The 15,858-nt window shown below is 34.4% G+C and overlaps 2 protein-coding genes across 3 annotated transcripts; one reads left to right on the top strand and one right to left on the bottom strand.

Moving 5' to 3' along the window:
* The first annotated feature begins 4,566 nt into the window (after positions 1-4,566).
* LOC142638564 (uncharacterized) lies at positions 4,567-9,982 on the top strand. Of its 2 annotated transcripts, none has more exons than XM_075812593.1 (9): positions 4,567-4,851; positions 6,423-6,574; positions 6,828-7,003; positions 7,459-7,526; positions 7,670-7,771; positions 7,925-8,080; positions 9,090-9,203; positions 9,396-9,525; positions 9,600-9,982. In XM_075812593.1, exons 2-9 carry the CDS (start codon positions 6,468-6,470, stop codon positions 9,707-9,709), a joined length of 963 nt encoding a protein of 320 aa, XP_075668708.1. In that variant the 5' UTR covers positions 4,567-4,851; positions 6,423-6,467; the 3' UTR covers positions 9,710-9,982. The 2 variants fall into 2 exon arrangements, with proteins under 2 accessions (XP_075668708.1, XP_075668709.1); XM_075812594.1 differs by having other exon boundaries at positions 4,601-4,851; positions 7,464-7,526.
* A 967-nt stretch (positions 9,983-10,949) lies between these two features.
* On the bottom strand, positions 10,950-15,519 carry LOC142640607 (WPP domain-interacting protein 2-like). The gene is made up of 3 exons (XM_075814782.1): positions 15,297-15,519; positions 13,857-14,997; positions 10,950-11,862 (listed from the first exon to the last, which is right to left on the bottom strand). The coding sequence occupies exons 2-3, from the start codon at positions 14,917-14,919 to the stop codon at positions 11,123-11,125; spliced, it is 1,803 nt and encodes a 600-aa protein (XP_075670897.1). The 5' UTR covers positions 14,920-14,997; positions 15,297-15,519; the 3' UTR covers positions 10,950-11,122.
* Between the last annotated feature and the right edge of the window lie 339 nt (positions 15,520-15,858).

The raw sequence follows: 15,858 nt of genomic DNA, 5'->3' as shown, positions 1-15,858 counted from the left end.
TGATTAATTAGTCATTTGGTCAACCCTTTTGAAAGACTAGATCCTGTCAGAAGACTAGAGGCCTATTTGGTTTAAGGGAGAAAGAGAGGGAGTGGAGAGGCCTGTTTGGTTTAAGGGGAAAGAAAGGAAGTGGAGGGGAATAGAATAGGGTTGGCTGAAAATAAACTAATTTTTTGTACTTAAAACTACTCTACTCCCCTCCCTCTCCTCAATCCAAATAAACCATAAATTCTGCCAATCATCTTGCTTTGTAGAAATATTAATTATCATGAAACAACATCAAACACCATAATCCTTCTTTTTGCATATAAAAATGGTGGAGATAACGAGCAGAGGAGATAATATAAGACAAAGAATAGCAAAGACACCCTGTATCATCTAAACCCTTCTTTTCTTTTTGCATATATTATCATTTTTTTTCCTTGCACAGATGGACAAACACCTTATGTCTCACAATTCACACGCAATGAAAATGCTCAAAGATCCACACACTTCACAAAAAATTACAATTAATTTTTATCCCTAGCTTATTCTAATTTTTTTAGGCGTTTGGTTTAATGCAATTCTGTGATTTCTTTTTTAGGAATTATAAGATTATTTTTTATAAATTTATTTCTCTTGGAATTGGAGGACTTGGGAAGATGTTTCAATTTAATTTGTTTTTCTTTTGATAACAAGAAACAGTGTAACATTTTTTGTGACACCAACAAGACTTGGAAATTCAAATGGCTGACAACCACAAGGATGACAAGTCTTGAAATATTTACAATGAATTGAACCCTCCTCATTTACTATTGCCGTGTTTATAGATTTGTAAATAACATGTGTGGGAAAAATAAATAGGTAAACTAATATTATATAAGGTAGTACATAGTCTCAATTTATAGAAGAAAATGATAGCTCACCTGTTTTCTTGATACATTCTCGTGATCAAGTGAAAGCAGCACTTTCTATACAATCATTTTTGACTTTATGTTCATTACCACCTCTCTCACGCCATATTCTTAACTCCCGGATAGTACTGTGCTTCATGCTCATTCAAGTTTTTGTCTCCATGGACCATGGCTTCAATGCTTTTATGGGCTTTGTACCTAATAGAAAATCCTTCTTGATTATTTAATAGTAAGATTATACTACGTATTCAATGCAAAAATTCTGCTTCATGTTCATGGAATTCATTTTATGTACAATACGTGTGATATTAATGTAATATTGCAGGAGGTACATTTTTTTTTTTTTTTTTACATCGTATCATTGAAGCTTGATCTTCTTGGGGCTGATTCAATTCTTTTGAAGAGCAATGAGTACAGTTTCCATGTGTGCACATTTACATATTCGATCGAAACAATTTATATTATTCACATTTAACAAAACTGAATTATTAATATTTATAAAAATAAAAAATAAATAAAAAACTGAGGAAATGAAAAAGTCATGCTGCCTGGAAAGTCAAGTGGTCCATATTGTTAAGTCATATATCATTTGCACAATTAATTGGCATCACCGTAAAATGTAAAGCATGGTCAAATTGTATTTATTATTTCCATTAATTATATATAATTCTTGAATTAGGGTAGAAGGCAAAACAAAAGCATCGATCCCTCTCAATGAAATTGTCTACTCTTGTATACTTTTCCATCTATCACTGATCTTCTGACATGTAATACATTAACCTTTACACACCTGATGAAAAAAATTGGTGTATTGGAGATGTCAATAATTTGGCAATGCCTTAAACTACAATTAAGACGATCATAACAAAAATTGGACATGTCATATATATTATGGCTTTCAAATGATTAAATTTGAATATATGATCTTTTGGTTACACAAATACATGTGATTGTTTATACTCCAATATGGTAAAAGTAATTTCATATATACACACTCAAACCGCTATTTCCCTTTAAACTAAAATATAGTATTACTATTTCCAGATGTACACACTAATTAAACTGTCACGAATTCATGACGAATCACAAGTTCCCTCTGACATGGAATCAAATTCCTTAACCTATATCCAATCAGAAAAAAAAATAAAAAAATCCTTAACCAATAATAAGTAAATAGTTAATTAGAAGGTGGCATTCATGGCTGAGATTGTGACATGAGATAGCCAAAGGTAATATGACAAACTCTTATTTCCATATAGAGATTTGTCCAAATTTTGTATTTTATGTGCCATTTGGACTTTAAGTACTTTTTTTCTTTCATTTGATTTGGATTAAGAGTCCAATTAAACTGATAGTCTGAAACATGTGTGATGTTTATTTGGATTTTCTGAAGTTTCATGGCTTGAGTTTTTACTTTTTACTATAAGTTATGGTGATGATTATTTTCTTATCATAGTTCTCTAATAAATAACCACTAGGTTGTAACATGTATTTACACATAAATACATTCAATAATAGTGATGATGATGATGTGTTCTTATCATGAGTGACACTTTGTTAAAAGTTTTGTATTTCATCTAATGCATTTTAATATTTTCAATTGAGATATCCAAGATTTAAAATTCACCTCCTATCATTATAATTTATAACTATCAAATTTATAAAACTCTTAATCTGAGGTGTGAGTATAGATAACAATAATAAGGTAAAAACCAATTGCACATGGTGTATGTGCAATACACTTGCTCTAATAACATAGAACATATTTGATATATTAACTTAAACACATATTTTTAATTTTTAAATAATATTATATATATTTTTATACACTTTTTTACACATGTATATTTTAAAAAGATTAAAAACTATTAGTTACACACACCTAACATTGTATTAACATCATATTAACAAATAGTCCCCGTACAATTTGTGTGTCCATTGAGATTTGAGATATTGACGATTTGACGTGTTGGGCAGGCAAAGGTAATAGGTAATAGGTAATGGGAAGTGGTCAATCCTAACTGCCATGTCAGTTGCAAATCTTTCAGTTGGTGGGCTTAGTGATGCAACATTGGGGGCCCACCTCTGGGTCTTCATCATTATTTTATGTGGTTGACTCAGGAATCAGGAGCATCTTGATGACTATTTCGATAATTCTAATAGAATAGTATTGGGCCTTAGACCAAACCAAAATTTAAAGATTCAGATCCCTTTACTTCTCAGACTTAAAATATAGGCTAATGATGAGACTTTTCATTTTTACCCCCACCCCCCAAAAATCATTTCAAGTTGAGAATTTTTTTAATGAGAAAAAAAAGCATTTATTAAGAAGTAAGTACTAAATTTTATCACTTACTCTGCGATACTAACTGTTGACATGCAATTTTAATATTGACATATGAGTGTATGTCTTTATCTCATCCTCTTTTTTCTATATATATATATATATATATATATGTGTGTTTTTAAAAAAATAAAAACAATAAAGCTTATAGTAACCGTAGAAGAAAAAACTAGCGTGTGAATAGTAAAAACTCAAAAATATAAATAATACACTTACATGGGCAGAAGCATTTAGAATCCTAATAAAACTCTAAAATGCTTTTTTGTTTTTTCCTGAGAATATAAAAGAGTGTTTGGTAGAGTAGTTTGAGATAAAATTTTTATATTTTTTTTTTGTAGTTTTTTAAAATACGTGTAGGTGAAAATGTATTTAAAAATGTGTGTAATATTATTTAAAATGTAAAAATATGAGTTTGAAATTAATCACCAAACAGACCCAAAGTGTTTCTTAACAAATAAAATATCATCAATGATGATGGGTCTTAGCTTTTTGCTAGCATCTAATGCGTATCTTAGAATCACCTTCAACAACAATCAATTTGCTCACAACCAACTCTTTTTCCTTCAACAAAGCTCAAATAATAATAACAACTTTTGACCATAGCTCTGCAGGGTTGAATTTTGGAATGATTTCTACTAGTCCCAAAACTATTAACCCATTTGCACTGCTGTTTAGGTGAGTCATCTTTTCTGCTATCATTCTGCATGATTGACATATAAGGTTTTTACAAGTAAAGAGTTCCAAAAACTTGATTATTTCTTGGTTTTGGTTTAAAAACTTCAGATCCAAGGAATCCAATGATCTTCCAAAACATCAATCTCATTTCCAATACTGTCCACACACCCACAAAAAAAAAAAGAAAAAAAAATAAAGCAACCTTATTAGTTATTACCCCCAAATTTGTGCAAAGTCTAAAGAATGATTATTAGATCCATATGGAGAATAGTTGAAATGGTCTTTCCAACTAATAAAATAATGTTACTAATGTAAATGTGTGAGTTAGCTTCCTACTCAACACAATAAATAAAAAATAAAAAAATCACTAGATAATGTCACATTTACATAAATAACAACATTTTATTAGTTAAAAGGACCAGTTCAGCAATCTTTCGATACACCTAATAATTTTTCCATGGATGGAGCTTCCATGGCACGATATGTGATTAAATATAGTATTAGTTGATAATGATTTGGATAATTGATTATAACTTGCATATCTCACTAGTTTGAGAAAAATATAATATAATAATATTTTATTTTGTAAAAACTTGGCTCTAAGCGTGGGAGAGAAGGATCAAAGTTCAAGTTTTTGAGAACTTTATACACATTTAAACTTGAACTTGACAGGCACAATTCAGTCCAAAAAAAAAAAACTTGTTTCTATTTCTTTTCTTTCTCTGGTTTATCACACAAAGACAGACAAAGGCACAACTCCTTCTCAAGCTCTCAGCTCTCACAAAGGCTTTAGCTTCACCGATTCCCATCATCCTCATCCACAAACTCTCACCGATTCATCAACCTCCTCACCGCCGCCGGCACCAAAGCTCAGCTCATCTCTGGCGAAGCCGCCGCTGCCTTCCTCAGCCCATTGCTTCGGTTTTCCGCCGATCTCAGGTATCACTCTATTCTTTCTCTCTTCTTTTTGTTTATTTATTTATTTATTTTTGCGATATGATTTGTGGTTAAGAGACTTATTACGAGTTAAGATATGTGGTTTGTGGTATCTGAGATTTTAAGTAGTGATTTGGGTATTTGTTAAATTCGTGATTAAAATGGTGTGGTTTGTTTGTTCACTCTGTTCTGGTATCCTTGCAACCCCAAGTCTGTGATGGGATCCTTGTGAGTGATTTGGTTGTGGTTTGTGAGGCTTTAAGTCACTTCATTGCATGTCAATCAAATGGGTATGTTGGGGGAAATTCGGTGTTTGAACCTTTTTTGGCTGGGTTTTTATCAAAATGTTTAGTTAGTTTAAACATTTTGGTTGGCTGCTGAGAAAATGCTGGTAAAGGGGAAATTTAGGCTCTCAGTTTAAAGTTTTATGGTTATATACTCAATTTTAAGGAATATCTTTTGATTGCAAGGGGTCAGGGTAGTTGAGATTTGAGATGGGTGAGGATTAATGCAAGCAACTGTATGACTTAAAGTAGTGTTTAAAAAAAAATAATGTTGTTATACTAGACGCTAATAGGCTATCATGACAATTGAGAAATTTTTTTTAGTCAAAAGATAAATTTGTATATATATAATTTGGGGTTAAAACAAAATATTATTGTTACACTAGATGATTATTTGCTATCATGATAATTGAAAAATTGTTTAAGTAAAAAAAAAAAAAATGTATAAGTATAATTTGGGGTTAAAAAAATCACTTATTAATACTAGATGATTATTTGCGATCATGTAGTGGTGGTGGCGGCGGTCGCGGTAGTGGCAGCGGTAGCAGTTGCAGTGGTTGTGATTGTTGTTTATTGTCATAGATATATTATTTTATTGTAGTGGATATATTATATTATTGTGATGTTTATATTATTTTATTGTGTTAAAAGTTAAAATAGATCTACTGTTGCTGGATGTTTTGTAAAGTGAATAGGTAAAATAGACTAAGTAACTTTTTGTGGTGCCAAATAGCTAAAAAAATAGCACCACTATTGTGGATGCTAAAACCATGTGTTAAGAAAACAATTTCCGTCTTAAATATATGTTAGTGTTCCACACACTCTCTCTCTCAAATCTTGACTCTCAGAGCTTTCTCTCTGATATCACTCATTCAAAGCCTCTCTCTCTCTCTCTCTCTCTCTAGCACAATCAATCACTCTTGGTCTAAGATTTGTGAAATTCTTCTGCCCCAAATTTTGTTTCGGTTCACCACAAATTCAAGGTAAAAATTGAAAAAATATATAATTTTTCTGTTACTAATCTGTTCATTGTAAACATTTGGGCTTTGATTATTATGGGACTGCATCATGAATATCTTTGAATTAGACTCAAGTTGTTAAATTTTATTGTTATTTTTTATTTTTCAATTAAAAATTGAGGCTTTTCAATGTTTGGTGAGTTAGGGTTTGCAATAGCTACTATGGGGAGTTAAATGCTGATTAACTTATGGTTAGGGTTAGAGTTAGGCATTTCATTCACCAGCTGTCATGTTTTGTGTAATTCTCTTTTATCTTTTTATTTGGTTGCAGGTTGCTTGCTTTAGTGTTTGTGTTGTGCAACAATCCTAAGTATGCATGTTGTTGTTGTTGAGGCATAGACTAAATTTCATGATGAATATACGTTGCTTTCAAAGGAGCTTCTCTGCTGCTTCTTTGGCCCCAGTACAGCTTCCATCTCCAATGTATGACACACTTTATGCCCTTTACTTTTATACACTATGTACCATTTCATTAACTTCTCCTTGTCTCTCTGCTTATTGTTGAATATTTTGTTCACAACCAGCCCCAAGCCCGAAAAAAGGAGTAGGGTTGATGTCCAACGTAAAAAATTTAGTTACTCTATTATGCATATGTTCTATTGTTTGGATATTTCATTCTAAACTTTATTAGCTACATCAACAATGTGAAAACTTTTTTTTTTTTTTGGGTTTCTAGGGAAACCCATTTATGGTATATATTACCTAATGAGGTGAAGAATGCAAGCCTTCTTAATCAATATTTGGAAATTCTGTCACCATGTGAGAAAGAAAATGTTTTCCGTATGCGTGGAGATCAGCTCCAAAGAAGAGCGCTGCTTGCCCGTGCATTGGTTCGCACTACCATTGCAAGATGTAGGTCCTCTTTTGCTTAATACTTTTATTATTCGTTCTTCTTGTTAAATTTCATTTAATAATTCTTACATTTAGGTTGTCGCCATTGAGGTCAAATATGGTGAAGTGTTTCTTACATGTACATTGTAGAGTCCATGGTTTTGTTGTATTTGTTGTGGTACACAACAAATTGTTTATTTCAACCCTGGTCTAGATTAGTTGTACTGACAGGCGTATTTTTTAGTCTGAATGTGGCACAAAGTGGATGGCAACCTAGGCTTTACTTTATAAAGATTTTGAACTATATACATGTATGTACAAAGCTATTTTAGTTATTTAAATGCTATCCATGTCCTTTTGTTTGATTTCTTGACTATCCACTCTTTTGTCATAAGAAGCATTCTTATTTTAAATTTTATAGAATATGTTGCATGGAGAGGTTGGTGTATATTTAAACAAATTTTGTTTGTTACTAGATCAGACAAATAGTCAAGTTGAACCAAGATCCTTGAAGTTTAAGAAGAATATATATGGGAAGCCTGAGGTGAGTTTGTTTTCTGACCATTGATGTACAATAAGACTTTGCTCTCTACTTTTTTTTGTACCTTCCTTGCTTTTCCTTATTAGCACATTTCTTTAAAGTTCATTTGTTTTCTCATATTTGTTTCTGATAGCATATGTGAATAGGTAGAGTGGCAAGATGTTGATGGCTCACACCTACCACCATTGCATTTCAACATTTCACACACTTCTTCTATAATAGCTTGTGGAGTGACCGTGAATTCAGCAGTAAGTTTTTTGTATATTCATGGCCCACTTATAACTTCTGCATGTGTGATCATTATATTCTGTTCTGATTTTGTTTGATGTCTTTATTGAATTATCTATTTTGTTGAAGAAACAGCAAATTTAAGCTGACATGATTTGCTTTTCCTATTGTAGATTGGCATTGATGTGGAAGAGAAGCAACGGAAGTTGAAGAATAATATCTTAGCATTTGCTCGAAGGTACTTTTCTCCTTATGAAGTGGGACTTTTAACTGCCATTTCAGACCCTGAATTTCAGCGTCAGGAGTTTATAAAATTATGGACTCTCAAGGTGAGTTAGGTTGTGTGAATATTGATATGCATCAAGTACCTTCAGTTCATTGTTATAGATGGATGAAAATCTAATAAATCCTAATAATGAGTTTCATGGTAGCTTCTGCAGCAAATGCATGGTATGTTATAAAGTTTGGTAGCAGTCAATTTTGTTTACATTGCTAGAAGACCATTCCATCTTCAAGCAGTAATTCTAGTGATATGTCTTTTCATTAAGGAAAAAAAAGAGTAGATATAGTAGAAAAACTAATGTGTTCTTAACTTGTTAGGAAGTTTTACTCTTATTATAGACAGTTCAATGTAGGGTGCTCAGCAGAAGTTTCACCTTTAAAGGAACTAGGATTGAGTACCTATATTCTTTATAAAAATAAAAAGTAGAAACAACACTCTTGAGTCATGACACGCTTGAAATATATTTCAAATTTCTTTGGATTTTTTAAAGATGCATGTGGATAAATTCTCCTGGAAATTTTGTGTATTATCATTATCATCATTTGTGATCATCATCTTCTTCTTCTTCTTCTTCTTTCGCAAGCATATGCCTGTGTTTCATTATGTTGGGCTCAGATATGTTGGCCTGTCCAGCTTGATTACCAGGTTTTCTTTTTATGTGACTAAACTATATGAATTATTCTTTCTATGTATTTAGTTTTAAAAAAACCAATAGATATCAGACAAAAGAAAGAAGAGTCTAAAAGATTGTCCCAGAATTTACATGCTTTATAGGAAATAATGCAAAGCAGTATGGATTTGAACAGTTGGATATACTGGAGTATGCATACACTTCTACATGAACTCAAGAAATCAAAATGATAGGATGATTGAGCTTTGCAGCCAATGAGCACTGGCTCAAAGGGCACCTCCTCATAGGTTAAAGACTGATTGGGTCATTTTGGTGTGTGTAAAATACCACCAAAAAAGAAAAATGAATGATTGAGCTTTGAGAGTTGAATGTAATGTTTCTTTTCATGAAGCTGTTTTATTAATGTTATGGATCACACTTTCAGGAGGCATATGTGAAAGCATTGGGGAGGGGCTTCTCAGCTGCACCTTTTAAAACCTTTACCATTCGATTTAGGACTGCTACACAAGGACATCTTTCTGAGCGTAGAGATTCTAAGGTTCTTAATTGAAAATTTTCAAAGCATTCAAAGATAGTATCCCCCCCCCCCCCCCCTAACTCCTCCAAACACATACATTTTTACATATTGGGAAGTAAATTCTCATAAAATGTTATATGAAACACAAATTGCATAAACATTTTTCCTCAAAGAAGTTTCTGAAATCTCTTTCGGTTTTTATTATGCTGTCAGGCATTTGATGTAGTTGTTGATTCTTTTGATGATCCCAAGAACCTGACAAGAAATTGGCAATTTGCTCTCTTAGAATTGGCTGGTTCTCATTATGCTGCCATTTGCATTGAAGGGGATAGAACCACTGAAGGTAAGAATCTGAGTTTTCTGAGTAATATAAAATAACTTGCAAGTGTGGGTACATTTTTATATCGCTGTTTGCAGGCAATGGGACCCACCCAATGAAATTGACAGTGCGGAGAACCATTCCATTTGTTGAAGATGAATGTGTTTCTGGAACTGATGCTGTGGTAGCAATAGTTGGCTTAACTTAAGAATCATAAATGATTAATGGTTTTCATTGTGAACTCAGCTCTCCGACCTTTCCAAATTGTGTTTTAAAGCAATTGGAAAGTATAACTTAACAGTATTATTATTTACTATCAGCAAGCAATGCACCTCTGCTTTGCCTGTTGAATGGATATCAGATTTTGCAAAAAAAATTGTCTATTGTATATTCATTTTAAATTTAAAGACCAATTCCTTTCATCAACTCTGAAATTTTTGTCTATGCAGAAATAAAATATTTTTATGTTGGTACCTTTTAATTATCAGTTATCCATGCCTATTAACTATTTTATTTGAAAAAAAAAAAAAAAGGATTGCAGCATGAGCTGTCTTCTCTACATGCCATCATAGTTAACCATCTCTCACAGAGCATAGAGGATTAGGAAACATCAAACATGGTAAAATAAGGTGCTTCATTGATGATTACAACACCTGAATCTTTCCCACATAACATTTAAAGAACATTAGGGGACTTCTAGTACGAAATGAACCAATGGCATCCGTGATGTGCGGTATTATGCAGCTTGAGCTAACGTCATTGTACAAGTTAGGATAGCCACTTTGAGGCTCTTGCAACCCCTGAAGCCATGCTTTGCCTTATGTTGCAGGTTTTATTATTATTATTATTATTTATTTTCAATTAAAAAAGAAAAGAAAGAATATTCTGTTAAAGATTGGAGAGGATATGGTTTACCGTTTACCCATTGTATTTATACAAATAACAAGTAGTGTGTTTCTTGAAACGTTTGGAAAACTTTTAGGGGTTGGTATACTTTGTCGTATTATAATTAACACATAAAAGGCCAAGAAAGATAAAAAGAAGTATCATTTTTTCTTTTACGGACTTCATGTTCCATCACTGCGTGCATGAAAAGATATACGTGGAGCCAACATTACATTTTCTTGCAGCATGGAAAAATATATCATGTATACGATCCACGAGTCCCTCTTACATGGGGTGGACCCCAGGCCTCAATCAAGCATGTGCAAAGATAGGACTACGCCACAACACAAATAATCACCAGCCAACTCAACATAACATTGCTTTGTACTTTCCTTCTATTTCTGCAACACATTTATCTCTCCACACACAAACATGCAAGCACACATGACGCCCTGCCTCAAACAGAGATCCATTCCAGCCAGCTGAAAATTAGTATTGAATTTGTATGGAAGTTGTAATTTTGTGACGCTCTTCTCAACAAAAAAAATTAGCACAATAAAGAGTTACAAAATGTGCATAATTTGACATTAAACCATTCGTACAACCGCACCTACCCCAACTCAACAGAGGATGAAAAAGTTTGCACAACAACGATGAACCTTAACATTCAAATATTTGCCCTAGAGATTTTCAGATTACACAAAAAGGAAAAAGAAAAAAGACCTACTGTTCAGACTTATGTGGGTACAACCACCCCAGAACGAGGCGAAAACTGCAAAACAAAAAGCCAAAACATCGTAACAAGCAATATCAACTGTACGAAAAAACACGATGTAACCTTATACATCCTCCCCTGCATCTTCAAAACCTCTTCAGCTCCTATGATTTCTCCACAACATTTCTCTAACGCCACTGCTTGTTTTTGAAGCATTGTGGCCTTGCTTTCTGCTTCTCCAAGCTTGTTCAGAACCTGTGCTTGCTCCCCAGCCAGAGCTTTTTGTTCTTCTATGATTGTCAACTGATCACTAGCAGCAACCTTCATTTTCTGTATTGTCTTTGATATTGCCAGATACTCAACCTCAGCTTCAATCTTTTGCTTGAAGAGACCCTCAAGCTCAGTCTGTGTCTCTCTATGTTTTTCCTCCTGGGTGCTTCCTGATTCCTCCCTTGGTGACTTGCTATTGTTTATAGTGGCTTCGAGTTCAGCTATCCTGACGTCCTTTGCCTCAAGCATTGTCCTTGCCTCCTCCAATTTGCTTTCAAAAAGTTTTACATTCTTTGTCAAGCTTAATACTTGGGCTTCCAAGGAAGTCAAAGCAGTTTGTCTAATCTTTTCAGATCCCAGCTGGTTGGATGAGTTTGGTATGTAGTTCTCTGGATCAGTAGTAGTGAAATCTGCTGGTATGCTATTTCCCTTGTTTGAAACGTCAGTGGGTGATGTAGGTACGTTTCCGATCTCCCTGAAATTCTGAACTTCTGCAAGAGTACAACACAAAACCATTTAAACTTAAAATGTTCAATTTGCAACAGAACTGCCATTGCCTAAATTTTCATTAAGAACCATTTCACAGATAACAGGCACGAGGAACTTCAGCAGAAAACATGATGTGATTTCAAACAAATAATGAGGCACAAATTACAAAGTTTTTAAAAATTTATTCGCAGGTCATGGCCTCTACAAATTAAATCCTATGCCCACCATTCACTTCATACCAGAAATGTATTGATGGCTAAAGATTTGGGCTTAGCAGAAAGAAATGGTGAACCCCTTAGCGAATGAGAGGGTGCAGGACCTTTCTCTCAATAGTGCTCTTGAGGGCCCACTATTCCCCTAACCCTTCTCCCCATGGATAAGCAAGGCCCCGGTAGCATGGGTCCACCACTTGGAAAATTAATTAGTAGATTGGCTAGAAAAATCAATGGTCAATACTCATGGGATGGGATCAGAACCCCAGTAAAAGCTAGTACACCAAGTATGTGAAAGAAAATTTGACCTTTCCTTCTTTAAATATCATGCAGTATTAGAATATCTAATTATTCTAACCTTCAAAAAATTTATTTGCTTCTTCTAATCTTCCCCTTTCTCTTCTTTCCTAACCCAAATTCCTGCAATATTCTCCTCCACTCCTCCACTCCTTCACTCATCCATTTCCTCTTGCATCTATCTCCTCCTTGTGCATTAAGCACAGAACTTAAATTCCTTGCAATGGCCATTTGCCTATGATTGGAGCCCCAGTGCAAATCACTAATTTTGGTACCAGAGCTCCAACTTACATAAACTTAGTAAAAAAAAGAGTCCAAATATCATATCAAGCCACCAATCCATACTCTTCACAAACCCCTTTAAAAATTCCCTCTTGCTCAGGGACGTCTTCCCTATTTTCTCCCCTAATTTCTCCCCGCAAAACCAAGAGTCAGCCTAACCCACAATCCAGCAAATCGCCACCACCTAATATATCTAATCCCTTTTATCACTGGGCCCACATACATCAAATAACAACCTGAGCCCAAAATATACACCAAATTCTTAGTAACCTGAATTTAACACAAATTTGAAGTCTTTCACAAATCATTGCCACCTTCTCAATAAACCAGAATCTTTCATCCAAAGCAAATCTTGACAAGCCCCCCATATCTAGCTCTGGCATCCGACATCTGCTTCAACTTCCAAATGCCCATTTATGTCATTCGTAAATCAAACATCCTCTTTTGTAGTTTCCAGGAGGGACTAAACAAAAGGTCTCTATTAGAGGGCAAACAGTGATCACAAATTACATTGTAAAAATTTTACTATGGTTTAACCATGAAGTCTACCATCCATCCAAGTTCACTCTCTGCCCTTCCTAACAATTTAATGCAATTTGCTTAACTATATATGTAGTCCAAAGACATTTTTGCCTCCCATCCAACTGATCACCACCTGTCAATCTACTCTAATCCTCCCTCAGATTTAGTCGCAAACAACTAAATCCCTTCTCATGCAACAAAAGAACTTGGGCATATGTTCAATTGAATTCCCCAAACATATGAGCTCTACACTAAATTGATCCCCCAGAATTTGTTATACAGACAAACCAAACAAGGTGGATAGGATAAACTTTTTGCAGATTTGAAAAGAGATGCAACCGTGATCACATATAATACATACTCTAGCATGATCTGTTACGAAATGATAACAATTTTTTTTCCCTGTATCAAAATTTCATAGCTCACTTCTATTGCAAACCGCAGTAAATGAGTAGAAAAGACACTTTGTAAAAAAAAAAAAAACCTGTGGTACAATATATGTTAGGCAACTTCAGCTGGGATCATAAAAACTAAGAGCGACCAAACCAATATAAACATTAACTCATAGGACACTGTATATCATTGCAAAGGGCAAGGTAATTATTGTACATTAGTAAGGTATACAAAGCATTGTAATACTGCTTATCAAAGTTGTCAACTTGTCATAAGAAGAGAAAACAAACCTTTTTCCAGAGCTTCTTGCACAGACCGGAGGCTAAAGATAGACTCAACAAAAGCATCTTGATCTGTGAAGGACCGATGGTTCTCCCTTTTTTCTTCCTTAGCCTCCCAAGATGAGTGTGCAGCTAAATCATCTTGTTGAATTTCCTGATTAAACTGTTGCTCACTTGGGAGAGCTTCATCACTATTTTCCCCATCATAATTCATTGACCTTCCACTTTGTTTTCCGTTACTAGTCGCACCCTGCACAAAGACAAAATTGGAGCTTCTTGAGTCAGATTCCATGCTGGAATGAGAGTTTTCCTTCTCAATTTTGACCCTTTCTCCTCGAGCCTTCTTACTGCCTTCAATCCGTCCCTTTCCTTGCTGACTCTTTTGAGGTGAATTACCTGAACTCTTCCCACTAATATTCTTCATCCTATTCTTCTCCCGTGGATGTCCCAACACTGCAGGCAGATCATACTTCATCTTCGGAACACTGGCTGCTGTGGAAGACTTGCTACTCCGATCCTCACTGTTCTCCGAATCTGTACCTGCAGCAAAAGCAGCCCCAGCTGCAAACCTAGAATCCGAAGTAGAACCATGGGTTGCAAACCCGTCAGTTCTAAATACATTTGCAGATCCTACTGAACCCTCACTATTTTGCTTGATCTCAATAGGGATGTGCTGAGCTTTAGCAGGATTCGCAGCACCAGACAAACCCCGCTTCAAAATTTTACTAGTATCTATACTTGGACTTACATCCTTAGCAAACTCTCTCCTAATTCTCCTCCATTTCTTCAAGCCATATCCTTTTGTTGTGGGAGGTGACCCCCCACCAGGAGATTTAGCGTCTAGTGGAGGTGAATTCACAGGTTGTTCACTTTCAAAATATTTCCCTCCTGTATCTATTACCAATGCATTATTAGCACTAGAATTTTGACCAGAAACCAACTTATCAATCTCATTAGGACAAGACCCATTATTACTTATCTCATTGTCATCATCATCATGGGGCATTCTTTCTTGGGTTACTTCATTATCTTCCACAGATTCAAGAACTGAACTTTCACTCTCCAAATCCATAACAAATAAACAACCCACCAAAATTCAGTCAGATCAAGATCAAGAAGAACAACTTTCATTCCATCTCATGGTCCAAATCTAGAAAAGTTTAATCGAAAAAAGAAAAAAGAAAAAAAAGAGAAAGATCAACCTCTATTATAACCAAATTTGAGACGAAAAATAATAAAATTCCAATCCAAAATCAACTGGGTATAAGTTAATTTATTAGTTTAAGCACAATTAAAAGTGGAAAAAGGAATAATTGGATTGAAAGCCAACAACTTTATAATGAAACTCTGAAACTGTACTTTCGATTGACATGAATGAAATGGATAATTGAATTGAATTGAAATGAAAGAACCTAAGAGAGAGAGAGAGAATAATGAGAAGGTACGTACCATAATATTATGACTGTCCCCCATAAATGAAGGGTTTGTAGAGAGAAATCCAAGGACACGGATTGGGAACCCTAAAATTTGGTTGGATTTGCAGTTTTATAGCCTTTGAAGTCATTGCCAATATTCTAACATTTATTACAACGAAAGATAATTACTATTTTTTTTTGTTGTTGTAAGAAAAGAAAAATAAAACATGAACGTGGTAGAGATGGAGATGGGCCGCATGTAGTGGCCCACATTAACGTCCTCGTATGCGTATGTGTATGTGTATGTGGGGACAATACTGACCATTCCACCTGGAACACAACTACATATGACAGGGTCAGATCCAACTACTTCTTAATTTTACCAAATCACCCTCCATCTCCATCCCCATTACATTTATAACTATTATATGTATAAAGACTTTTTACCTAAAAAAATATGGATTCAGATCCTCTAGAGTTTTTAGGCTACTCTCTACCCAGTAGAGTTCATTAAATCTTAACCACTCCTTAATGATTTAATGGTCTAGATTTTGTCATGTCAGCATTTCATTAACAATCATCTTAATTGTTTTGTT

The sequence above is a fragment of the Castanea sativa genome, chromosome 6 (assembly GCF_040712315.1).
Source record: "Castanea sativa cultivar Marrone di Chiusa Pesio chromosome 6, ASM4071231v1".
Classification (NCBI taxonomy): domain Eukaryota; kingdom Viridiplantae; phylum Streptophyta; class Magnoliopsida; order Fagales; family Fagaceae; genus Castanea; species Castanea sativa.
This window is presented reverse-complemented; position numbering and strand designations above follow the sequence as displayed.

Excerpts from the sequence above, each read along its gene's own strand:
- LOC142640607 (XM_075814782.1), bottom strand. The coding sequence starts at position 14,919 with ATGGATTTGGAGAGTGAAAGTTCAGTTCTTGAATCTGTGGAAGATAAT. Across the intron at positions 11,863-13,856 it reads GCAAGAAGCTCTGGAAAAAG|AAGTTCAGAATTTCAGGGAG; the intron begins GTTTGTTTTCTC and ends GTACTCTTGCAG.
- LOC142638564 (XM_075812593.1), top strand. The coding sequence starts at position 6,468 with ATGTTGTTGTTGTTGAGGCATAGACTAAATTTCATGATGAATATACGT. Across the intron at positions 6,575-6,827 it reads GTACAGCTTCCATCTCCAAT|GGAAACCCATTTATGGTATA; the intron begins GTATGACACACT and ends TTGGGTTTCTAG. Across the intron at positions 8,081-9,089 it reads TAAAATTATGGACTCTCAAG|GAGGCATATGTGAAAGCATT; the intron begins GTGAGTTAGGTT and ends TCACACTTTCAG.